This window comes from Echiichthys vipera (assembly GCF_963691815.1).
Source record: "Echiichthys vipera genome assembly, chromosome: 7".
NCBI classification, from domain to species: domain Eukaryota; kingdom Metazoa; phylum Chordata; class Actinopteri; order Perciformes; family Trachinidae; genus Echiichthys; species Echiichthys vipera.
The window spans coordinates 16924596-16949745 of record NC_139832.1 but is presented as its reverse complement, the minus strand read 5'-3'; the positions used below and the strand labels follow the sequence as shown (position 1 = coordinate 16949745).

Below are 25150 nucleotides of genomic sequence, written 5' to 3'. Positions count from 1 at the left end.
TATTTAGAACAGCTTGTGTGCAGAATAACAAATCTTGTAATATGCACAGTGACACATGTCACGTTAACTCTTTTTTTCCCACTGTTTAAGCAAGAAGGTATGCATTTGAATAGGCTTGAAAATAGGCTTCAGAAGGAGCATGTCCTGTTGGGTACCAGATGAAGATATTCATGTATGTTGAGGTTCACTCTATGTGTATGGCTCTCTGACTGTCTGCACATTTCCTAAGGCATTGTTGTTTTTTCAACTTGTGTCAATGATAACAACCAGAGTTGTTCTAAAGGTAACTAGCTGGCATTCAACAATTTGTAGACTTAAATGTAAACTAAGTTGCATCTAAAGACTAAATCACATACATTGTTTCCGCATTCGCTCTCAGATTGTAATTGGCTTCATGTTTTCTGGACTCAGTGTGTGATGTTGAGAGAGTGGGGGTCGGTTTTCATTTTGGGTTAATGTGCTAGTTTGCAAATTGTTATTGTGTTATTGTTATGTTAAAGTGTTATCCATGTGTTTGTGTATGTTTATATACTTGTTTGTATTTGCAGTCAGTGGAGGTCTTTTGTTTGCATTACAATGTCAGCCATTAAGAAGAGTCACGCAGTCTAACTCTAAATAACTGCAATTTAATGCTACCAGTGTTTCAACATAGCTCCCCTGAAACGATGTTTGCAGAACAATAGGTTGGCAGCTCAAAGACTGTGTACTTAACATATAGCCTGGATAATAAATGCCACATTTCATAAATATTCCCAAAACCTCAATCCTGCAAGAGGACAAACTCTTGTAATGAAACCAAACATTCCATCACTTGCACTGAATTCTTTCTCATTTGGAGTTCTGTGTTGTTTATGGTTTGTGTCCCTTTCAGCATTATCTGACAGCCAGTCCAACTCCCTTCTGAATGGGAACTTTGTGGTGGCCATGTTCAAAAGGGAAATCACCTTCAAGGGAACCGTCATTGACTACAGTGGCTCAGACACAAAAGTGGAGCGCATCAACTGCACTGACCGCATTGAGGAGGAGCTCGTTCTGCAGGTATTTGGAGGAGGCTTTTCGCTCTCTTTGTTACTTAATTACTCTTTCTGTATCAGTTAGTTTCCTACATTATTTATACTGTGTATCCTCTGTTTTGCCTCGTTTAGTCCCGATCTCTATATCGTCTTCCTTTAAAAGTTTTCTGTTTTCTTACTTACCAACATAGAATGCTAGATCTCTGTCTAAAAGGGTGCTATCCCTGCGTGGACTTAGACAAAATAAGAGAAGCACTCTTAAGTCTTTTGACCTTGCTTTTCCCACTATTGTTTCCACAGGTCTTATGTGTGGGAAACCTCTACAACCCAGATGTCCGTTACTCCTTCAACATACCCATTGAGGAACACAGGGAGCAGTTTGTGTGGGATCCCTCAGGCTCCTGGCTCGAATGCAACCGCATCTGTCAGGGTAAAACCTCAGCTTGGCTGCGCACATGAAGAATATAATAATTTCTCTTTGGCATCTGTGAATCTTATAAAACTCTATAATTGCACAGATTATCTGGGAACTGTTATAGTACACACATTTTTTTATGTACTTGTAGGCCCATAGTTATTTCACAAATTGCAACATTTGTTCTCAAGAGTAACCGTTTATTGATGTAGAGCCTTGTGGTCTAACTGACAGATTTACCAGCTACTCTTGATATAATCTATTAAGATTTACCACCAAAATCCGTGTAGTTTGAAATTTATGGTATATAAACCATAATGTGTTTTACAGCTCTTAATGCATTAAATTGTATTACATGGACATGGATGTAAGTGTCAGGGAACATTAGAATGAGCATTTCTCTTCGTTCACTTACACTCACGTCACTCATCCCTTCCCTCCATAAATCTCCCTCCTAGCAACCCCAATGTGACATCGGCCAATTACGTTGCCTGACACCTAAATTTCCCTTTTGGAAGCAAACTAGTCAGGCTCCCGGAGGGTCAGAGGGCACAGTAGGATCCAGTAAAGAGATGTATTTGTGGGGTCTTAGACCGACATGGACCCCCAAGGCTGTATGATGAAGAACTGAATGTCAGAAAACTGTGAAAGTTTTTAAAGGTGACGAAATGTGATATTTCGGCATGTAAACTGTCTGCCAGATGTTATCTGATTTGAACCCATGTTTCTGTGTGTGTGTGTGTGTGTGTGTGTGTGTGTGTGTGTGTGTGTGTGTGTGTGTGTGTGTGTGTGTGTGTGTGTGTGTGTGTGTGTGTGTGTGTGTGTGTGTGTGTGTGTGTGTGTGTGTGTGTGTGTGTGTGTGTGTGTGTGTGTGTGTGTGTGTGTGTGCAGGTGATCGAAGACGAAAGGCGGTATGTGTGCGTAAGAGTGATCTCCTTGAGGTATCGGACCAACGCTGTGAACATTTACCTCGTCCTGTTGCTGCTGCTGAGCCCTGCAACACCGACTGTGAAGTCAGGTGCGCATTAACACACAAAGAGACACTCATGCACCCACAAAACTGATTCATACGGACACACAACGCTAATGTTTTACACCTCCTCTCACACAGGTGGCATGTCGCTGGAAAGAGCGAATGTACTGCTAAATGTGGCCCAGGCTACCGCAGCCTGGATGTTCAGTGTATGAAGTATAGCCTTATGAAAAGACAGAGTGAGAGGATGGATGCCAGCGCCTGTGGAGATGCCGCCAAACCTCAGACCAGAGAGCCCTGCCATGGGGATTGTTTGCTTAAGAGCTGGCAGTACAGCGCCTGGTCAGAGGTACAGTCAGTCGTAGAATTGTATTAAATATGCTGGGAAAACACACTGAATACAATTTAAATGCAGATAAAAGCGACACATTTGTACAATTATTAGAGATATTATCAGATTTAGATTGATTAAGTGGGCTTAACATGTTTAATGCTTTCTTGTTAACAGTGCTCTAAGACATGTGGACGCGGGAGCCGTAGCAGAGAGTCTTATTGCATGAACAACCTGGGTAGACGGCTGGTGGACCGGGAGTGCAATGAACACCAGAGGGTTGTCACTGAAACCTGCAGCGACCAGCCGTGTCCGAAGTGGACAGTTAGCGAGTGGAGTGAGGTGGGAACCTCTCACATACGTGCAGACACACAACCACGCAATACATAAATCTAAAAACATCAACACACTTACAGTAAGAAAACCTGCTTTCAGGACAGCTCAGCATTAATAGAGGTTAACAGTAAAGTCAGGGGTCATCTCATCTCATCTCATCTTCAACCGCTTATCCGGGGTCGGGTTGCGGGGGCAGCAGCTTTAGCAGGGGACCCCAAACTTCCCTTTCCTGGCCACATTAACCAGCTCTAACTGGGGGATCCCGAGGCGTTCCCAGGCCAGTATGGAGATATAATCTCTCCACCTAGTCCTGGGTCTTCCCCGTAAAGTCAGGGGTGTATTATATAATATAATGGGCCAGATTGCCATTAAATACAATGCAGTTATCAGTTAGTGGCCACATTCAGTGCAACCCAACATAACAGCCCTGCCATATAATATATATCATATTTTGCTATTTTTTTAATGAGGGAATGTCGGATTTTGATTTTTCACATGCACACACTCATGCACACTTTCATATGAATTACTTTTTCCTCTACCTTTTCATTCACCATCATCACACACTCTACCACACACCCCTTCCCCAACCCCAGTGCCTGGTGACTTGTGGGAAGGGGATGAGGCACAGGCAAGTGTCCTGCAGCGTTGGAGCCGGGGAGGAAAAGCTGAGCGAGCACTTCTGCGACCCATCCAGCAAACCTCCTGCTGTGGGGAGCTGCGAGCAGCCTGAGTGTGCATCCTGGCAGGTCGGCGTCTGGGGAGCGGTGAGTCCTGCAGACACAGAAAGATGAGACATACGTAGGCACACCGGGGCGGGGTGACTTGATGCTGTGTTTGACTGTGGAAATGGGTTTCATGTGTGGCTTGCTGTCTAGGAGTTTGACTTGTTACTGTGTGTGTGTGTGTTTGTGTGTGTGTGTGTGTGTGTGTGTGTGTGTGTGTGTGTGTGTGTGTGTGTGTGTGTGTGTGTGTGTGTGTGTGTGTGTGTGTGTGTGTGTGTGTGTGTGTGTGTGTGTGTGTGTCGTCATAGAGAGAGAATGTGGTGTGCAGCAGTGATGGTGTATATTTCAGGTTTGTGTGTGTGTAACCTGATATAATGACAAGTTACGGAGGAGTGTGCTCTGACTCCAGCTGCCATGTCCTCCATGTTGCTTTTACTTTGCCCTCATATCCTGTCAGACTAAATCTGCATGTGTGTGTGCGCACACACACACACACACATGCATACACGCTTTCCTATGCATTTAAAATGTATAATTTTCCAATTGTTTCTGTATAGATTAAGCCCTGTTTGGGTAAAGCACAAAAGGAATGAAGCCTGCATGAACGGGTCTCTATGGCCATTCATAGTCTAGTTTATACGTTTAGATCTAATGCCTCCCTGACATGTGTTTGTATGAAGTCAGATAGTGGTATTTACAGAGCTGGAATATATCAGCTCGTTAATGCCTGTGTAATTATAATTTACTGCTCAAATAAACCTATCCTGTGGCACTTCCTCTGCTCTCATGTTGTACCTGAATGTGGTAGGATCGCCCTGATGTGAGTTAAGAACTGGGTAAAGGGTCGGCCTAAGACTATGGGTGTATATGTGAATACGTGTGTATGTGTGTGTGTGTGTGTGTGTGTGTGTGTGTGTGTGTGTGCATGTCAGAGTCTGAGCCAGGCTCTGCTGAGCTGAATCATGACTGAGGCCCATCTAAGATATCAACCTTGACATACTTAGATAGTTTGAGATAACTTGTGGTTGACCGGGTTTCTCTCTCTCTGTGTATGTATGTGTGTGATTTTATCTTTCAGTGCGCGGTGACCTGTGGCCACGGCTACCAGATGAGAGCTGTTAGGTGTGTGTCAGGGGACTATGGCGACACAGTGAACGACAGAGAGTGCAATGCTGCAGCAAGGCCTAGAGACAGTCAGGTAAAAAAAAGTTGCTCATACACTCTCCAAACTCAAACATTTAATTTCGCCCTTATTTGTCCCAGACTCTGTGATTTGCTCTTAGGATAAAGAAATAAAATGCAAGTTATTAAAAACACCACCTTTAAATGGTATACAGGATTGAATGCAGATGTCATTCGCATCATCTGGGATGGAATCTGGATGCAAACAAGAAATTAGTACATTGGTTTATAAAAGAATACACCCTGATTTAATGTGTCCTATAAGCTTGAAATATGCAGTTTACAATCAGCAGAGCCCTCTTAGACAATACGGAATATGGGTCCACTAACATTCATTTATTGTCATTGCTCAGTACGGGGTTGCACGACCAAATGCAGTTTTCTATTTTAACATCCAGCAGACACGGAGCAACATTAACCACTTGGACTCTTGTGGTTTGCACTAGCTCGGCCCGTGTTAGGCCCAAGTATGTAGCATTATTTCTGTGTTTGGATTCTACAAACTCCTGGAAGAAATATTTGCCACACACGTTGCACCACTACGAAGTACTCCACTATGTTCATCAGCTAGTAGTTAACTTTGTCTGTTGTTGCTGTGATGGTAAGGTAGCATACATTTGGTTTTCAGAACTTTTTTTAGTGAACAAAGGTTTATGAGACCCGGAGAACCGAACCAAAAGTTGAGGGGTGGGACACCAAAACAATGGGATGCTAAAATGCTTTGTAGAGCTGATCAGAACTGAAGAGTGAGGGGATGATTCTTAGTGGGTTCATAACTACGAGCGACCACTTTGAGATTACACACAGTTATTTGATCCCTAAGATTTTGAGCAGTACAGCTTCAAATCTCATCTTCTTAAAGCAATTCTTACCTTTCTTGTATGTCGCTCTCTCCTCCCCCCGACACGTGCAGGGAGAGAGAAATGCTGCATTTAAGTGCCACTGGAAATCTGAAGATTTGGACCTAACTAGGCAAAGAGCGCTGGAATGCCTGTCAAAGTGGAACCTCCTACTGGCGAATTCGAGGGAGATTGACCTACCCCGATGTTGCTAGTAGGAGGTTCCACTTTGACAGGCATTCCAGCGCACTTTGCCTAGTTAGAGGGCCGAAAATTCGGACTTTCCATGGCACTGGAATGCAGCATGAGGTGTGAGTGAAGAGGAGCGACGGATGACAGGCAGGAAGCAAAGGCAAATAATTTTATTTGGACTAAACAGAATGACTGGTCAGACTTTTATCAGAAATATATGAGAATTGAATATTTTTGCCCTGGTGGATTTCTTTTACATTTTAGTGTTCCATACGCTTATTAGGAGCATTTTAAGATTACAAAAGAAAAGTGTAAAATGCCATGAAGGTAAGAATTTCTTTAATTGTTGAAGTGAAATTTAAGCCTGAAAAAAACAAATGAGGACTGAGTGAGCCTGGCAACTGCAAGACCAATCAGCAAATTAGGTGGGCTAGAGGGTGAGGAAGACAAGCAGTAGCTACCTCACTGCCTCTCAACTCCCATGCCTTGTAAACAACAATATAAATGAGGCACTCTAGATCTAAAATCAAGCATGATTCAGCAACTGTACGACATATTTTTGTGTTTCAGGGTCACTCAGAATCTGATTCCAGTCGGTCATTTAAGTGAAATTTGACAGCTTAGCGAGTAACACATTCATTCAGTTATTTTGATGTTTTATTTTAGGAGGGCTCTTATCCATTGTCTGTTGATTGGTTAAAAGCTGATCACCTGCAAAGTATCCTTGATCGTCACTCTTTGATGATGCTCCTCAGGTCAAGCAAACTTTAATCAAGCAAAAGTTGTGACCTACTTTAAAATAAGCAGCTTAGTTAAATGTTCGCCTCTTCTGCTTTGCTTTGACCCAAAGTCCAAATCAATGTCAAGGTGGACACAGACCATGAGGCCGCGGCACACGGAGTGGTTTAGATGTATTACATAAGGGCTCTTAGACATTAATGGACATACTGACTGATGGAGTCAGAGATTGTTGAACTGATGACCTTTCAGTCTCTAGGTAGGTGATCTGTCTCAGCTGTTGGAATCCAGGTCAACAAAACATTTACAGGCACTGTAAAAGGCGAGTCTAAAAACCTTTGAGAAATGGAACTAAATGATAAAAGTAAAGAGTGTTGGAGACTTCCTCAACCTCCATCTTTGCATACAAAAGAGTCTCCGAAATGTGTTTCAAGATATTTTGACATATTACCTCACTGCTTTAGTGTTGTGATGTATGACTCACAATATTTACTCATTTTACTGTATTTGCACGCTTGTTTTTGTAGGACTGTGACATGCCCGCGTGTCCCTGGGCTTCTCCAGTACATAGCACACCTCGTCCTGACAACTCTGCTCAGCTCCTGACTCAGTGGAGATACGGCTCCTGGACTGCGGTAAGGAAACAAATTGGGTTTATTGGGTTTGTTAGAGAATATTACGGTCTGTGGGTTTACCTTAAACAAAAGTGATGCGTTTTTTGTTTAATGGTAAACAAATTATTGTACTGCTTTGAGCTTGGCTCTGGAATAAGACTTTCCTCTGTCTTTGAAAAAAAATTAAAAATGAGCATGCTGATGAATAAGATTGTGTGTGTGTGTATGTGTGTGTGTGTGTGTGTGTGTGTGTGTGTGTGTGTGTGTGTGTGTGTGTGTGTGTGTGTGTGTGTGTGTGTGTGTGTGTGTGTGTGTGTGTGTGTGTGTGTGTGTAATTGAAGAAAACCACACTCCAGTAATGATTGGTCTCCTTTATGTGTGTTATGTTATGTTTGTTAATATTAGGTTGACATATTAAACTTTATTCTATATTCCAACATTCTTTCAGATAGTACATACTTTACAGGACCATGATCCTCTTTTGCATTGTCTATTTTACCCCCTGCTACATCTGCACATGCACACACATATACAGACACACACACACACACACACACACACACACACACACACACACACACACACACACACACACACACACACACACACACACACACACACACAGGCTCCACTGTCTGGGCTGAGAGGCCCCTCTGTCTCTCTGATACTTTGCATTGTTACTCGTCGCAAATGAAAACCAGATTTCATCTAAACACGAGTCTACGGTTTCTAAGATTGAACCCCATCTGTCAATCTGCAAGTCGGTGTGAGCTCACATGTCAAAGAGGCCAGCGCCGGTGTGGTCTTACAGACACACACACATAATGCACACACCACACGCACACATACACATGCATATATTCCCCTGAGCAGTGGAAGTGCTGCCGTCTTTAAGAGACATTGATATGAAAGAGATTATAACACGCCTGTTTGAGCTGGAGCCATTTGATTGCATTAGGTATTCATCCCCTCAGAACTGTTAACTGCGATGTCCCTTTGAGAGTGTAAGCAGGGTAAAGCTATTAGCTATTAGCTATGAATGCATTTGTTTGTGACAATCCACAAAAATGTCATCTTATCTTTTACAGTCTAAGAAATGCCTAACAACGTGAACGCGTGATGTCAGGAAGTATTACTGAGCCGAAATTCAGTCTACAAACCAGCAAAACATTACATACTTTCGAGGAACTTGCTAGCATTAAACAAACAAGCCTAAACCAAGGTCTATTCGTCAGACCAAGATCATTTACCTTCAAACAAGTTTAATAATCAAATGCAAAGTGTGCTTAACAAAATTATTTCTCATAGATGAAAAAAAAAAAGATTTAATTGCCCCAAAACAAGAACTTTCTGGAATTATGTGTTTTGCATTGTGCTGGGAAAACGTATGAATCAAATCAATGGGAACACAGCCATTTTGTATTTTTATTTAAGCAGATATTTGGTTAAATTGAACATAATTGCAGCTTACCAATGTCACTTTATACTATACAATATCTGGGTAATTAAATGTTTAGTACAGATTCTATAGACAAATGGATGCACAGTATATATTGTTTACAGTATAAACTGTAGTACTCAATGCCGTTTTGGGCTGCCAGTTTGCAAAGATTGTATGGCACAGCTGACATTTCACTTAAAACCAGTCAATTTTGCGGTGTATTTTATAAACAGTCACAATGCAGCTAACGGCATCATTTTAAAGAACCACACAGTACAACATTTTTTTTTAAATTCCACAAAAGACAAATATTTATCTCATCTCTGCTTGTATCTGCATGTCCTCCAGTGTTCGGTGTCCTGTGGCAAGGGGAAGCGGGAGCGCTATGTGAGCTGCAGAGATGCACAGGGAGGAGTCGCTGACGAGTCGCACTGCACCCACCTGCCCCGGCCCCCGGAGTCATCTGCCTGCTTCAGCCCCTGTGGCCAATGGCGCGCCGGAGAGTGGTCTCCTGTGAGTAAAATATCCGACACTGTGTCCGATCAATACAGAAGTTTTCTACTCCGGAAACTTTCAGTAATCACTCGATTTATTATTCCCCGACAAATTTCAAATCACTCTAAAACAAAATGGGCTTTAAACATTGCTGTGCTTTTTGACAGCTATGTATTGATTTGCCAATGTAAGCATGGCAAGAGAGGATGGATGATGTCACTAAAAGACCAGCGGTGGGATTGTTTAACTGTGTTAGGGTTAGGCCATGGATGATTTACAGATGTCATGATATTTTTATCATGTGTTCATGTGAAATTAACTCATTTTTAAATCCACAATTAAATTTAACTTTTAATTATCTAAAAGGACTGAGTCTTTAGTTAATTAAATTCATGTCTTATTTAGTAGATCTCTAATCCCATTCACAGTTACAGACTCATAAGGCTTCACATCACAAGGCTTCACATTACGAAGTAATACCTTGCAGGCAATTTGCTACGTTTCTGCTAAATACTCCAGTCACATATGAAACATAATAACTATTTTTCAAGATTCAATGTTTAAATATTATTTGTTTGTGAAATTGACGGTCCCCCTCCCTCAACTCAGTTTTTGACATCTTGATTCTCTTTCCTCTGTCCCCAGTGTTCCGTGACCTGTGGTGTCGGAAGAATCACCAGGCAGGCGGTCTGCTCTAACTACCACCAGTCAGTGGATCAGTCATTCTGTGACCCGGATGAGAAGCCTGCAACAGAACAGGAGTGTACCGCTGCATCCTGCTCCTCTATCTTTCGCCGTCAGCGCATCAATGATCAGCCTTACGGATATCCCCAGGACCCAGGACGCCATCCTGGGCACAGCAGCTGGAACGTGCCCTCAGCAGACAACCAGTGGAGGACCGGACCCTGGGGCGCAGTATGTTCAGCATGTGCAGAAGTATTTTTTTTCACATGGTAGAATCATTTTGGAAATACCAGTCAGAATTTGCATCATTTACTTGTCCAGTTCAGGAAACAAATGAAGATCCTCTCTTGGCTTGGAGTCTGATAAATATTCTTTTTTAGCACACAAAGGTTAACTTTCATATATGGCCAGCATGGTATATAGTATGTATAAGGTGTTGTCAAGAAGGCCTGTGTGTGTCTGTTTCTGTAAACACATTCTTGTGAACACATTCACTTGGAGGTAGCAGATGTTTCCATTTCCCAGGGCAGAGGGCCATACATGGTAAAGGGACATGTTGCAATGCATACTAGGGACTGCAGAGTGTATACATACAGTACATGGTGTGTCAGTGTATATATAGATGTTAGGGACTCTATAGCTGTGTAACCAAGAAATATTCTAGATAACCTCAAGGTAGAGCCTTAATTCTTAGGCTGAACAAACCCAAATGGTTCAGGGAAATTCAAACTTCGTATTCTCTTAGTGTCCTTGAAGTTTAACCGTGTCTGTTTTTTTCACATTTGCTTATTCCAAAATAGGTACATTTGTGCAGTTGGAATTATGTCTCCTGTGTGTAGCTTTGTGGTGCTATTTTGGCATCCGTTTTGCCGTGAAACTGCTCTTGTGCACTCAGACCAGACCTTATCGCAAACAAGAGAGCCAAGAGCTATTTTTGGCTTTACATGGTAGAGGGGCAAAATTGACCTTAACAGCGATTCATAGGTAGCACATGAGGTAAAGTAATGGGTGACTCTTACTATTACTGTCACCCACAACCACTTGTAGGTTGCATGAGGGCCTTTCGTTTTTAGTTGATTAAATCTCTGTGGCCATTATATGGTATGCAATCTTTCTCTTTTCACTTGAGCACATGCCCAGTTTCATGAAAAAAGATCTGAATGTGTTGTTTTAATGTTGGCATTTTTCAGTTTTTCGCCTAATAAGTACAAGGAACTTAATAGATGGCTGTTACTCCATCGAAAGACCTAATTATTTTTACTGTGAAACTCTATTTTAGAGATCAATTTTGAGTTTGTTGGAAGTTGGAATATTGTAGATGTTTTGTGGGGTTTTATCTTGTTTTTCTGGAAGCCATGAGAAGAACATTGTTCCCCCTCCCAGCAGAGGCATTCATCCCAGTCTCACATAATGAACCTGACTGGAAGCACTGCTGTTCAGGCTCACTGTGTGCTGTCCTCCCTCACATGTAGAGAGCATTGAATGTGCTCACTCCCATTGACAGTGGGGATGTGTCATTTTAATTGGATGCAGAGTGTACCCACTGATCTGTTCAAGGCTGTGTTGTTCAGAGTTTGAGCTTGTCCTTCATGGACTGATGTTGTCCATATCTGGAAGATCCTTTTGAACAGCACAGCTGCTTTTGGTATTGGTTAGACTCAGGTAAATTCAGTATAACATGTTGTTTATGTGTTTGTTTGTGTGTGTTTGCATATATGCGCCTCCATTTTTTTTTTTTTGGGGGGGGGGGGGGGGGGGGGTGTAAATACTGAAACCACCATATTTCAATCAGTGGAATTTGTATTTACAGACTTAACTACTAGTGCTCTCCAGGGCTTTCAACTGTATCACATGGCCTTTTATCAAATAGAACTTGCTCAAGTGACAATATGGGACTTAGTAGAAAACCAGAAGTAACTGTTGAGTTGAGAAGTTTGAGTTTAGAATAGTTAACACAAGAACACAAGGAAAAATAATATATACATGGAAAAAAAAGTCCACACAACCTGTCCCAGTCGTCTAAAGAAATTGTGTTTGATAACTCACACTAGGCCTTTCTTACATGATCTGTTTTACTTTCATGGATGTATCTGTCATAGTCCCATTGACACACGGTGTGCTCTGCAGTGTTCCAGTACCTGTGCAGGAGGCTTCCAGAGGCGTGTGGTGGTCTGTCAGGATGCTGACGGACGCAGCAACAGCTACTGCGAGGAGAGGGTCAAACCTGCTGAGTCCAAAGGCTGTGATTCTGGGCCCTGTCCTCTGTGGAACTACGGTGTCTGGGGAGAGGTAAGATTATATTTGGAGTTCTAAACACAGATTTTGTCATACTTTCTCACTCAATCATTGTGAACCTTGTTATATTTCCCACACATCTTTTGTGTTTCATTGTCCTGGTTGTCCTCCATCCAAGGCATTCTTAATAAACTCATACAACTCAACAACACTCATATCATTTTGTAGGCTTATCAATTAGTTGATTTAATCGACAGATCTGTAAAACTGAGTTTCTCCACAAAAAAACATGCAAAAGCATCACTTTAAATATTGTGTTTACCAGATGTGTGATCAGTTTTTTGGAAAGTTTTCTTGAAAGTTTCTTGGAAACAAGTCATTCAGCATGAAAAAAAGAATAAAAAATGATTAGTCGACTAAGATCGAATCGACCGATTCGTTGACTAATCAACTAAGAGGGCAGCCCTAATGCCTCCTCCGTATGAATGTCTGTCTGTCTCTTATCACTTGTTATTCAAACACTAGGCATTTGTCCAATCTTATTATGACACAACTGTAAGTTAGGTCACAGGTCTTATAAAGTCAGTGCTTAAACAGGTTAGTAAGGCTTTACTGAAGCACATTATAAGTTTAATATAATGTGATTAATTATAGGACATTATTAAACATACTTTTTTTTTTCTAAACTCAGTGCACCCAGACTTGTGGTGGAGGAAGGAGGACCCGCCTGGTTGTTTGTCAAAGGCCCAACGGCCAGAGGCTCAACGACTACAACTGCGACATCCTGGACAAGCCGCCTGACATGGAGCAATGCAACCTGCAGCCCTGCCTAGGCTCCGCCTCCTGGCACCGCCGACCATGGAAGCCGGTACGATAGTACTAACTCGTTTTCCCCCAACACTTTTCTTCCCCACTGAGGGCGTGTCACTGTGAGTAGACATGGTGTTTGCAGAAATTACTTCAGACGTGTGTATGAAGTGTGTTTTTAGCCCTAAACTGTCAGAGATCCTGAAGTGAGCCCTGGGTATCTAGCGCCACTTTTGGCTAGCCAGCTCCAGCCCACCCAGATGGGCCCTGCAGTGGCATGGTGCTGATTAGAATCAAGAAAAAAAAATACACAAAAACACACAATGCTGCTTCACTTAGGGGATCATTGAAAACACATGGATCCCATTTTGAGCCAAGGCTCCAAATTAAAACCTATAAATCAGGACAGTGTTGTCCAACAATGCCATATATTTGCAGAGGCATAACTCTGGAAAATATTTATTTCATGCGTGAGGTGTGAAGTAAATGTTTTTTGGTCGTAATTGCTCTCTTCATCCTGTATACACAAGTGTATATTTGTGTATAAGAGTTAATATTATGACCTTTATTGAACAGCAACAAATTACTGTCAGTATATTTTGTATGTGTATCTTTGTACAGTACGATTTTTATTTTTCAAGTAGCTAGTTTTCGTTACTGAATATTTCTATTTAATATTTTTGCTGGTGCTCTTGGTCAGACCTCTCGTATCTCTCTATGAGTAAATACAGTTTGTACAGAGGAAAATATTTTCAAAACATGTTTCATTTGTATTTTTGATAATGTGTTTTTTACTTAAGTCGAAATGCAATTTAGAATGGCTTCATCTCTGTCTGGGTAAACTCTTTTAAATCATTGTCAACAGTCACAAAAGGAAATACAACTACATGTATTAAACAAAAGATACAGTACAACTCCATTTTAAAAACAATATCCCAAAAACTAAATTAAAAGTTTGTGCCTTAGAATGCAAAATGATTGAAAAATATGCATTATAGGAAATAGTTTTTCTTAAGGTATTAATTGTTATTTTAAGTGTCAATAAAGTATATTGTACAATGAATGATGCAGTCTATATCACATAGGAAAAAAAGGCATAAATGTTTTTAAACTACATTGTACCATTCATACATAATGGCAACTTTGAAATGGAAGTTATAGAATGTTGATATTCAGTATGATAAGGTGCTATTACATTTAACAGTATATAATGGTGCTTATTGTGTATCATGAAGATAGAGTTTTGTCATACTTACAGGTTTAGAATGGTTTAATTTATTCTATTAATGGTAGGTAGCATCAGTGCTTATTTAACATAAAATCTGGATTATCATTGAGCCGTTTTTTGTTTTTTTCCCCCACCTGTCATCGTTGTCCATAAAACAAACTAAAGCACACAGATACCTCCTCCTTATAAAGTTAGAGTCGTTTGTTGTTGTCTTTATTGCTTTGGCCAGTTTTTGCATTTCTGAAGGATTTTTCTTTTTTTTTTTTTTTATTTCAAGTGAAACTTATTTATTTGTTTACAATAGATTATTAATTGTTGCAGCTTTAATGTTTTGTTCCAGTTTAGATTGATGTAACACTTTACTTGAATTATTTGTCATTATACACACGTCACCTGAACGCTACTGGTTAGGACCTTTTACAGTATGCAAAGAGAACACTTGCTTACATTTTCAGAATCTAAGGTCAGCTTTGTTTCCAATCCATACTTAAAACATTATGCTACTGGGATAGGCTAGCATGCAGAAACTATTAATTCTTGGCAGTTCACAGCACCACAACATCATAAACATCTTAATCTATCTGGCTAGTGAGCCAGTGTCAAGTGGGAAGAACAGATTTTATCTTGATAATATGGTCAAAAGAAGCTGCTCATAATGTTCCTACTTGTTATAGCCTTAAAGAACTAAACAACTAAACACCAGATGAACTATTGTTTTGGTGGTTCAACCCTTCACCTTGCTGAAGGGATGTAGAGGTGTACTCCAGGGTGTAAGTTACACTTACTGACAATTCAGGCTCTGTGATAACTTCTAACTTATCACGGCAAATGTACAGCTCTTACTCAATGCAGGAGCCACAGTACTTTTACCATGTACAGTATGTGTTGAACTCTGAGTCACGCACTCTCTGACACTTTGGAGTGGTTGTGCATCTTTGCAGATTCAGACAAACATTTTGTGGCCAATTTTAAAATGTGACGTAAGAACCCTGAACAATATTTTGGTTAAGGACACATAAAATTCTCATGACACATATTTCAGGTGAAGTGTTGCTGTTGGGTCTGTATTCATTTCGGCGTCCTCTCAGTGAGGATGTGTGCAGTCTCCTCCTTTGTCCCTTTGCTTCTCTCGCTGTGTGTATATGTGTGTCATTCTCAGCCAAGACTTCCGCCACAACCAAGACTCCTCAGCCATGGCAGTTTCACTCCCACTCCTTAATGTTTTTAATCTTGTGGTGCAAAGTTGCCGAACTCACCGCGGCAACTCAACTTTATTTTGCATGTTTTGGTTGGTTGTGTCTTTGTGCTATTTATTTCATTCACATGCAAATTTACATAAACATGTTGAATTAGCTTTTTACCATTGTAAAGATTATTAAAGAAACATAACTGTGAAATTTGTGTTGTTTCTCAATGCAATATTTTCCTGGCAAACAAAATACAAGACTGTACCTTTAACAACTTTATTAATTGCTTTGAGGAAGAGGTCAATTTCAGCTAGTTTATGAACATATAAATCCTGCAGACGTCTCTCTGGGTCAGCCTTACAAGATGGAATAACAAAATAAGAGACTGCAAAATAGTAACACTTGGAATATAGTTTATTGGTTTAACATGGTAACAGTTATTCTTTTATATACAGTATTTTCATAGTACACTAATATGCTCTGCTAAATCATGGGCATGCAATACATACAGCATGGTTATGCAGTGTATAGTATATAAGTGAGTCACTATACGCAGCTTGTAGAAAATACTTGTACGTCATTATGTGGTATTTTGGTGTTTGACCCTCAATTGACTTCATTCTGTTCCGTGGCCTTTATCAGTAATCTGTAAGTCTTTGGGGGGGCATTATTAAAATCTGTAGTACTTCAAATACATCTGCATAATGTAGTGTAAAAACACTGCAGGCCTTTTTTCTTTTATGCATTATAACATTTTATTTTGTAATCTCCCTGGAGAAAACATGTACAGTCCAAATCAAACTTTGGCTCTGGGTGGCACATCTGTTTACTATTGCATTAATGGAGCTCTCTGTAATGTGTTTGGCATGAGACCGAAGGAGTATTACTTTTACTACAACAATAACTGGTATTAATGCATGCTGGCAAGGGTTGTTTAGTTGAGGAGATCCAAACAAAAGCCCTGGAAAGCCAGTGTTTACACAAAACTGATGATTGAATTATGTATTTGATACCATCCCAAGGTCATCCTTTGGAGGAAAACACACAGAAAAGTAACTTTTTAAAGCACCTGTATGACAAGTGATATTAGGCAGTATATTAAAATAATGTAAATACGTTACAGCAGGCTTCAAGTTCCTCAAAATAGATCATATCACTACATTCTACATTGGGAAACCTCTAATTAACCAATAACAGGGAAGCATCAGTTTAATACAGCCCAATATAAAGCAACAGTGAAGCCTACAAATCTAAAATGATAAGACTTAGAGGCTAACATCGGTTATCAAATTACCTTTATAGATGTGCTTCTATCATATATTACCATTTAATACTTTAATCAAATCAGAACTGAAATATTGTTTCAGTGAAATGTTTAGAAGCTGAAGCTGATGCACTTTAGAGTCCAGTGGATGATAAAATTGTCAAAATATTTCTCGTGGTTTCAGAGGGCGTCTTACCTTATGTAATGGCCTCTTCTGGTAGTTTCATCTCCAAAATATTTTCGCTATGCTAAATAAAAACACCAGCAATATCGATCGTTTGTTGTTGTTGTTACGCATTTTCAATTTATCAAATTCTTAAATATATCTCAACCATGAAAAATAGTTCATATTATTGTATACTGTTTAATCCCCTCTTTGGGAACACATTTATTATTCCACAGATACCATTACATGTGAGACGTTTTAGCCAAGCCTTTTCTTCAGTATTTCTTTATTTTTTTTCAAGTTTCAGATGTAAGCTAATATCCTGGAAATAAACCAAAACAGGGAAATAGCTATATTAATAATGATATCTTGATTCACAAATGTACATGGCTTCCTGCTACATATTTGATCAACAAGAGTATTTTGAGTTCATGTTGGAAATAATAGGACAATAATTTCCGAAACCTATTTTTCAAATGTAATCAAATCACTGATTTAGATGGTATCTCCAAAATAATCTGCCTCCATTTTTCTCTCCCCCTAGACCTTTAATCATTTCCAATCTTAAAAATCCATTGGTAGTTGCCAAAACTATATTAATTTCCAAATACAGGTCATCCATACACATTTGTCATATATAAAGAATAAAAAGACACACGACAATTATCATATTTATTGCACAAATTTATGATGCAGACACATTTCAAAATAAACTATAAGAAATGTAAATATCATTAACTAATGGTAATTACCTTAAAAGCAATGTCGATGTCAAATGTGTGAAAGCTCCAACAATAAGGCTGTGTGTGATGAATTGGAAACCAAGGCACCATTTGAGTAATTTATGCCTGTTTGTTGCTAACAAAAACATACCGTTTCCTGTCGAGAATGGACTTCCATTGGGGGGTTGCAATTGAGCGTCTGTGAACTAATCATGCTGCTTCAAATGAAATCCACATGCACAACATTGACATACTTGACTGTGGCTTGAGGGCAGTGGGGAAGAACACTCTCCAAACCTGTCACCCTGGGGTCAGTTGGTCGTGACATCATTGAGCTTGTGTTTCCTGATCCTGCCCATGTGCCAGTCGAGTGTGAGCAATTGAAGCGGTGGCTAGAAGTCCCCCCCCCCCCCCGGTCCATGGTTCTTGTCATGGCTTTAATTTAGTAGTACTGAGTCGGAAGATAATGTTTCAGTTCAGCCTTTGAGAGAAAGCAAAATAGTTCAGTTGATGATTTGCTGGTTAAAAGTCAAGCACTATAGCCTACAAATTGTGGCAAACCATTAAGACTTGGGAAGCAGAAAACCAGATGCTGTGAGATGTTATCTGAAGATCTTGAATATTTGGATCACAGCATGGCTTTCACATTAGAAAGGCAAGTCTCTTTATGGGTCAAGCAGACGAATAACATGAAGATAAGATAAGAAACATATATTACCCAGTGTACATAGACACAACACAGATTAAACATTTTTTTTTCCCGCACTTGCATAAACATCGTCAAAATTTATTATAGCGGTCAAAAGATTATATTAATGCTGTCCCTGTAGAAGTAAAGCTCCATCTGGAAAGGAATAAGAAGTGTTTCAGAACCACAATGAATGAAGAAATTAAGAGAGGGGCCATCTAAGTAGGGTAGATGTTATTTTTGGGGTGATCCGAGGTTGAGAGCAGATGCAGTGAGACAAAATGAGAAGAGACAGGGCGTGAAAGTCTGGAAGCATTTAGGTCGGTCAACCCCAGGCTCATCGCATGATAGTGAACATGGCCTCACTTTGACACAGGTAGAGAGCGCCTGTTTTTCCTCAAGACGTCGGTCAAGTATTATAAAGTGGTTTTAAGCCTCTAGGAGTCGCTTTTCTAGACTCCACTTACATGTATATTCTTCCCACATGAGGCTACCGCATTAGACTTGATGGGGCCTGGTCCTGTTCAGGCCTGTCGGTGCTATCAAGTTGATTGAGCGAAATGGGAGTTTGTGGGATAACATCTATGTCAAAGAGCTCTTTCCCCTCTTATGGGAGAGACAGTGATAGATTGGGTGTTCAAGCCCACTTTAAGTAACAGGCAGCTAATAGTCCTTCATTTCAACATCAACGTACGAGACTGTGCAATGTTTAAGCTGCACTTTAGAGGGTTAGAGATTTAGCTGTACTTGTATTGTACTTTTGAATTTGTTGTACTTTCCATGTGAGTTTGCTACCTGTCAGGTCTGTTTCTAATGTTTCTATGTTAGCAGACCCACTGGTCCACAGATGTGAGGAAATTCCAGTATGTCAGTCAGTGCCTGATGCACTATTCATCCAAGTTATTTCAACTTGCTACTAAAAGACACAAGCGTTCAAAGAAAAAACCCACCCTTGAGTATTAGTGCACTGTATACTTTAAGGGCTGTAACTAACAATTCTTTTCATTATAACTTGATCCGACAATTATTTTCCTGATTTATTGATTTTTTTTGTTGTTGTCTATGACTGGAAAATAGTGAAAAACGTCCCGTCCAGTTCCCCCAAGTCCAACATAAAATCAACTTAGACAAAGAAAAGTGGTAAATCCTCACATGTGAGAAACTAAACCATCATATTTTGAGTAATTTTGCTGGAAAATTTGAAGTTATCGATTTTCAAACTATTTGATTTAACGACTTATCATAGCACCTCTATATATTTTCTTAACATTTTTGAATGTTCAATGTGCTCTAAGGGATGTTCTGGGAAGACTTTTTTCAAATAACGTTAGGTGTACAAAAAATAGCTTTTTATGTACAGTACTTATTCTTTATTATAGCTTCATAACAACAATTCAGCACTTTTACATCAACGTATAGGATTTGGACCTACTTCACTCCATTGCATTATGCACTTGAGTAAACTGAGACAAACTCCCTGTGGGAAACACCAATGTGTGTTAACCATTGATGGAAACTGGCAACTGGCAAAAGGGATTCTCATTGAGCTGTGTTGGAAGTGTATCTACCAGGCAGGTTGAATAAATTCTTTTTTATTTATTTTTTCTCACTGGTAACAGTGTTTTGGGTTGGTTTTTCCTCTGATGGAGGCATTTGTTGTATAGAAGAGAGACATAGTTGTAGTACAGTATAAAAAGCAGTTTTGTCAAACACAAGCTCCCTATCGCCTCTATATTGCGGCCATAAAATAAATTATATCATTCTCCTTCTCTTGAATTACTTGCTTTATGTTCTGATCTTTTTTCCCTGTCTTGTAAATGTAATTTCAGTATCATCCTCTTTTTCCATTCTTCCCTGTATGCAAGCTGTGGCAAGCAAGTTGCTATGACAGATTAGAAAAGCAGCTGTGTAACATTTAGCAGGAAGAGGGACTTAGACTTGAATGTAGTGTGTCAAAGGTCACAACTTTATGGTTGGTCTGCTGTATTTTTCAAATTCTGTCATCAAACATTTGTTGTTTTCTATCTTTCCTATGGTTATTCATCATTCCCATCTGCAGCAGAGTACTGCTTTGACTTTGATACTGCATGTTTCAGTATAATATAGTAATGGAAAAAGCTCTCAGTGGAATGTTTAGACAGGCGGAAAAACTTGGCTGTTTTGTCATTTCGTTTTGACTTATGGTTTCTTGGTGTATCTTTTCTGAGTGGTGTTGACTTAAAAAGGAAACTGTGTTGAAGAAACTGTTTATGCCTACTCAACTGGTTGTTTATTTAACTCTTTAAAGATGGCAAAGTCGTACTTTGGCATGCAGTGTAGAATATGCTGTTTAGTTTTAGTCAATCAAAAGTGCACTGAAGCTCCTGCAGCTGATTATCTGTCAGGACCTGCACTGAGAAAAGGAAAATATTTCCACATAATACAATCAGACCCATTCCTGGGATTAATAATGTGGTGGAATCAAATTGTCACAACTGAAATTCATCACGCTCCTGTTCTTTACTAGCCAATGTGGAGATATTTGCATGTACATGTTTTAGTCATCCTTTCTACAGTTCAAAGCCTGTTAAGTGAGATTAGTCATGGATAAAGTAAATTAGAGTTAGTAAAGGTTAGCGTGAGTTGAGTTGAATATATAAATTTCACACTGCCCCTGTGCTTGGTTTCAAAGAAGTCAGGGTCGCTATTTTGGCCTGATGGATAAAAGATCTATGACTCTTGACATTCCTCTGCCCCATGACGCCGCTATTACCAGCTGTTCCCATGTTGACAACATGTGTTGTTTTGACTTCTGTCTTTGAAACCTCCCTGCAAAACAATACCATGAACAAAAAAAACAGCCTGAATGTTCTGTGACCCTTTATCCTCCTCCCTTGTCTTCTTTCTCTGATTTGCAATTTAATCTATGCACCAGAAGACTTGGTGATACCGATTATGCAAAAGACACGACACTATCTTACAGTGCATTCAGTTCCAAACTACTTGCTCCTTGCATGATTTGATAAATTAAGATTTAGCATGAGCATGGTTGACCCTGGAGAGCAGTTACTTTTTTAGTATCTCACAACCTTGACAACATGTAGCCCAGGGTATAATTCTACCCCGCCTTCACAGTCTACACTTGCAAGTTTGTTCTTGCTCCGGGTCAACACTGAGCTCCTTTGAAGAGTCTGTGTAACTACAGTTACCATATGCTTGGTATTACCATCCTTTTGCATTGCGAACATGCTGCAATGTGATTGGAATTTGACCTTGGCGCTCATATTTTAAGATATGGTCTTACTTTGAATCACTAAATATAGGAAACATTTAACAAAACACCCTTATTGGTGGTCTAAATGGCCTTTTAGCAGTGTTTACTTTATACTTAATAAGGCATATTTTCTTTTAAACGGTTATGATATATTTAAAAACATGTAGTCCTATTAGCAGATTTTGTTTCATTATACAGTTTGTTTCATTACTTTCCCAGGACATCGTCATAGTAGTAAAGAAACCAGCTGAAATTTAGAAGAAAAAAAGAACAGCATGTCAAACAATAATGTTCAATACAGATCCACATATTTATCACTGGCATTTGGCAAAACTCAAATTCTGGTGTTCATGAGGTTTTGTTTTTTATTAAGCCCCAACATACATTCTGCTTCCATCACCAAACAAAAAGACTTTTGTAGCGTAATTATGGTTCTCGCAGTAATAAATGTTTTCATGCATAGCTTAAAGCCATAGTGATCAGTGATCAAATTAATGCACATTCACACACAAAGCAGTTTTGATCTTTGTTGGCTTGGAATCCACCTTCTCTGTGTGAGGTACTGTACAGCATGAGCTTCTTTGTCACATTGGCTGAGTGACAGATATTTAAACTCTAGTCGAGTTTCTCTTGGATGCCTAACAGTTTCCATGTGTCCTATTGGCTTACCTGTTCACAGTAAAGCAGTGGGTGGGGTCATCTTGAGGTTGTTGCCTGCCAATCCTAGACAAAGACATTAATGCTCAAAAAAGTATCTGATATCAGTCTGGTTATCCTGTTAGAAGGATGTGTAATACATTTTTTGTTAATTTAATCAAATTCAGACATGTTCAAAACTCCCTGGGCTGTTTTATGGTTTAGGAAAGTCATGAATTAGCTGGGTCTGGTTTAGCACTCAATTATGTGATTTGTTCCAGAACTGTAAACCTCTATCAAATCAAGAAAGCCGCTTTGGAGCCACTAAGTAGAATCAATAAGAGGAGAGCTGCCTGCATATCAATTATGTCTCTTTCTGCAGACATTCTGTTTAGCTTGACAGAAACTTGTTTCTCAAACACGGTTGAATCATCCCATTTTATAGTCATCCACATTATTCCTTAGATGTCCCATAGTTGCTGGGACAATGTGGGCAGGCAAGTGTTTCATTTCTTTTGTGACCCATTGATTTATGTGTTTTTTTCAAGGAGTTGTTCCTCTCCTTCATTAAAGTGAAAATCTTTCCATATATTCAAAACACACCATAGGACACATTAAAGTAGCCGTTTACGTAGTACATAGTAAGTTACCAGAGCAAACAACATAATCTGTTTAAACAGAATATGACATATATTGTTCGGATAAAAATCATACACCAAAAGTTATCATGATACAAAGTATGCTTTAAAATAATACGGCAACCAACCTTCAAAGGACACGCAATCATCCATTTAAATTTTCTCAACAGACATATACTATTTTTTGAGTAAAGAGAATAAAGCAGCTAGACGGTAACTTGTAGCGGCTCAAAGTATGTGATAATTGAAATAGTCTTACCTGAGTGGGTGCTGGTGAGTGAAGCAACCCAGCTGTCGATCGGTTGAAGCAGAAGGTCCCTGAGTCCTTGCCCTCTTCTTGCTCTCAGAGGTGAAGCTGTCCTCTGGTCCCACAAGCTGTGCCAGCTCTCCGTGCTCTGTGTTACCAGCCCTGATTAACTAATGGCTGACAGATGAGGTTGGCAGGGTGGAGGGAGGAGCACATCGCCATTTAGCGTCTTTTTCTCCCACTGTTAAAATGATGATACAGTTCAGCTGGGGGAGCACAGCCCGTATGGCTGCGATTTCCTTTCTTCCTCCCTTTTTTTCTTTCTCTTTTTTTTCTCCTCCTGCTTTTACAGCCGTTAGGAGGGGCTAACCCTCAGCCTCCAACCCCCCACCTCCAACATGTTTGCCTGTCTCTGCTCTTGTCTGAGGTAGAGGGAGTTCTGTTATCATTTTTGAGTGAGTGTGCAGCGGGTATGTGAATCTGCCATGCTCAGGACTAGTCACTCAGCTCCAGCCCTCAGCTTTGATGTTCTCCGTCAGCTGAGCCAGCCCTGTGTTTAAAATGCCTCAGTAATTACAATGTGTATGATGCATGTGTGTGCAGTGTCAACCACTGCCCTCACCACACTTAAGAATAAAAGGCTGGAGGTGGCTTTGTTTGAAGGGTTCAAATAGATGTTCGAACCTTGATCAGTAGAGATTATTAAACTGGGAAAAAATGCCTTTTAGCTCCTAGAAACTGGAGAAAGAAAAGACAAAATCAAGACATTTGCGAATTTAGGTTTCATCCACGGTCCATCATCTGTAGTATGATCAGTACTATGAGCACACAGGGGGAAAAAAACTGTGTGTTTGGTGTTATGCAACATTCTGAGATCATAATTAGAGGACAATGCAATATTATGTTTATTATCTGGACTGGAAAATATGCTAAGACAAAATGCAACTCTCCTCGTCTTGTGTATTCGATTCCAGCACCCCATTTTTACAGTGGCTTTGTATGGGGGCGCTCACTTGTCAAGCAGAAATAGCGGGCACCCTAATTGCTGTCTGGCCTCATGGGGACCGCAGACTCGAGAATATTTTCATCCACGATCTAAGGCAAAGGCCTTTTTCAGAGCTATCAGGGTGTCTGGTTTTTATTCATTGTGTTTTTTTCTCCTTCTCTGTTGTCGTGTCTATAGCTTTCCTGAAGTATTTCTGTGTTCCTTATTCGTACCACATGATTGTCTCGCTGTGTACATCTTTTCTTCCTCTTTGCCGTTCATAGCAGATCTACAAGTAATTCCTCTGTTTACAGGTTAAATAGTTGGCTGCATTCCATCAGTGTGTGAGTGTTTGACAAAAGCTTTTGGTGAAATCCATTTACGTTGCTCAGTTAAATGTGTTTGCAGTGTGTTCACTTGGCCATGAAATGCCGCAAGGAGCACCGAGTGCTCCTGTGTTGAGGTCTAAATGGTTTAAGAGAAACACTTTGTTATACATCAATGTTAACATCTTTGGTTCTATTGATTCCATTTGTGTCTACATTGTCTTGAGGCAAATATCATTTTATTTGTGGTGGTATTTAAATATTTAATTTTGTAATACCTTTTCATAACCATGATCATAACCACCATCAGTAGACATTCAACAGGACTTTGCTAATATGCCCTTTTTTTCTCTCATTCTCCACCCTACACCCACCCACCTTCTCTCCTCTTCCCTCTCTAGTGTTCAGTGAGCTGTGGTCAGGGGACCAAGCAGCGGGAGATAGCCTGTGTTTATGAGAACCAAACCAAAATAGAGGAGCAACACTGCAGTCATCTGCCTCGGCCTCGGACGCAGAAGGCCTGCCGGGCACAAGGTTGCCCCTGTTGGAAAGCCAACAGGTGGAGGGAGGTATGTATGCTCATCTCATCATCTCCTCTGGCTCACAAAATAGCCTAGGCTCTCTCTCAGGGACCATACTAACGATAACGTCTGCTAGCAGCTGACACACAAGCACAAACACAGCAGAAGGTTTCCTAGGGGTTGCAGACGTAGGGCATGTACACACCAATCACTACTCAGTTTATATTTGGACAAGAGTAATAGTGTCATTTCCACAAGTGTGAACTAAA

At 40.1% G+C, this 25150-nt stretch overlaps 1 protein-coding gene and 1 long non-coding RNA gene across 2 annotated transcripts in view; one reads left to right on the top strand and one right to left on the bottom strand.

The window, feature by feature from the left end:
* LOC310949212 (A disintegrin and metalloproteinase with thrombospondin motifs 20) overlaps positions 1-25150 on the top strand; it is an 80542-nt gene that overhangs the window by 44792 nt on the left and 10600 nt on the right. Inside the window, exons 17-29 of the mRNA XM_083916570.1 lie at positions 872-1038; positions 1314-1443; positions 2320-2446; positions 2540-2750; positions 2910-3074; positions 3665-3835; positions 4872-4991; positions 7272-7379; positions 9148-9312; positions 9940-10209; positions 12106-12267; positions 12905-13081; positions 24762-24929. Coding sequence (XP_083772696.1) covers positions 872-1038; positions 1314-1443; positions 2320-2446; positions 2540-2750; positions 2910-3074; positions 3665-3835; positions 4872-4991; positions 7272-7379; positions 9148-9312; positions 9940-10209; positions 12106-12267; positions 12905-13081; positions 24762-24929 — 2141 coding nt within the window. The remainder of the gene's footprint in view (positions 1-871; positions 1039-1313; positions 1444-2319; positions 2447-2539; positions 2751-2909; positions 3075-3664; positions 3836-4871; positions 4992-7271; positions 7380-9147; positions 9313-9939; positions 10210-12105; positions 12268-12904; positions 13082-24761; positions 24930-25150) is intronic.
* On the bottom strand, positions 16098-23319 carry LOC310949213. The gene is made up of 3 exons (XR_014593271.1): positions 23062-23319; positions 22198-22251; positions 16098-21775 (listed from the first exon to the last, which is right to left on the bottom strand). It is a non-coding gene; the product is annotated as an uncharacterized lncRNA (long non-coding RNA).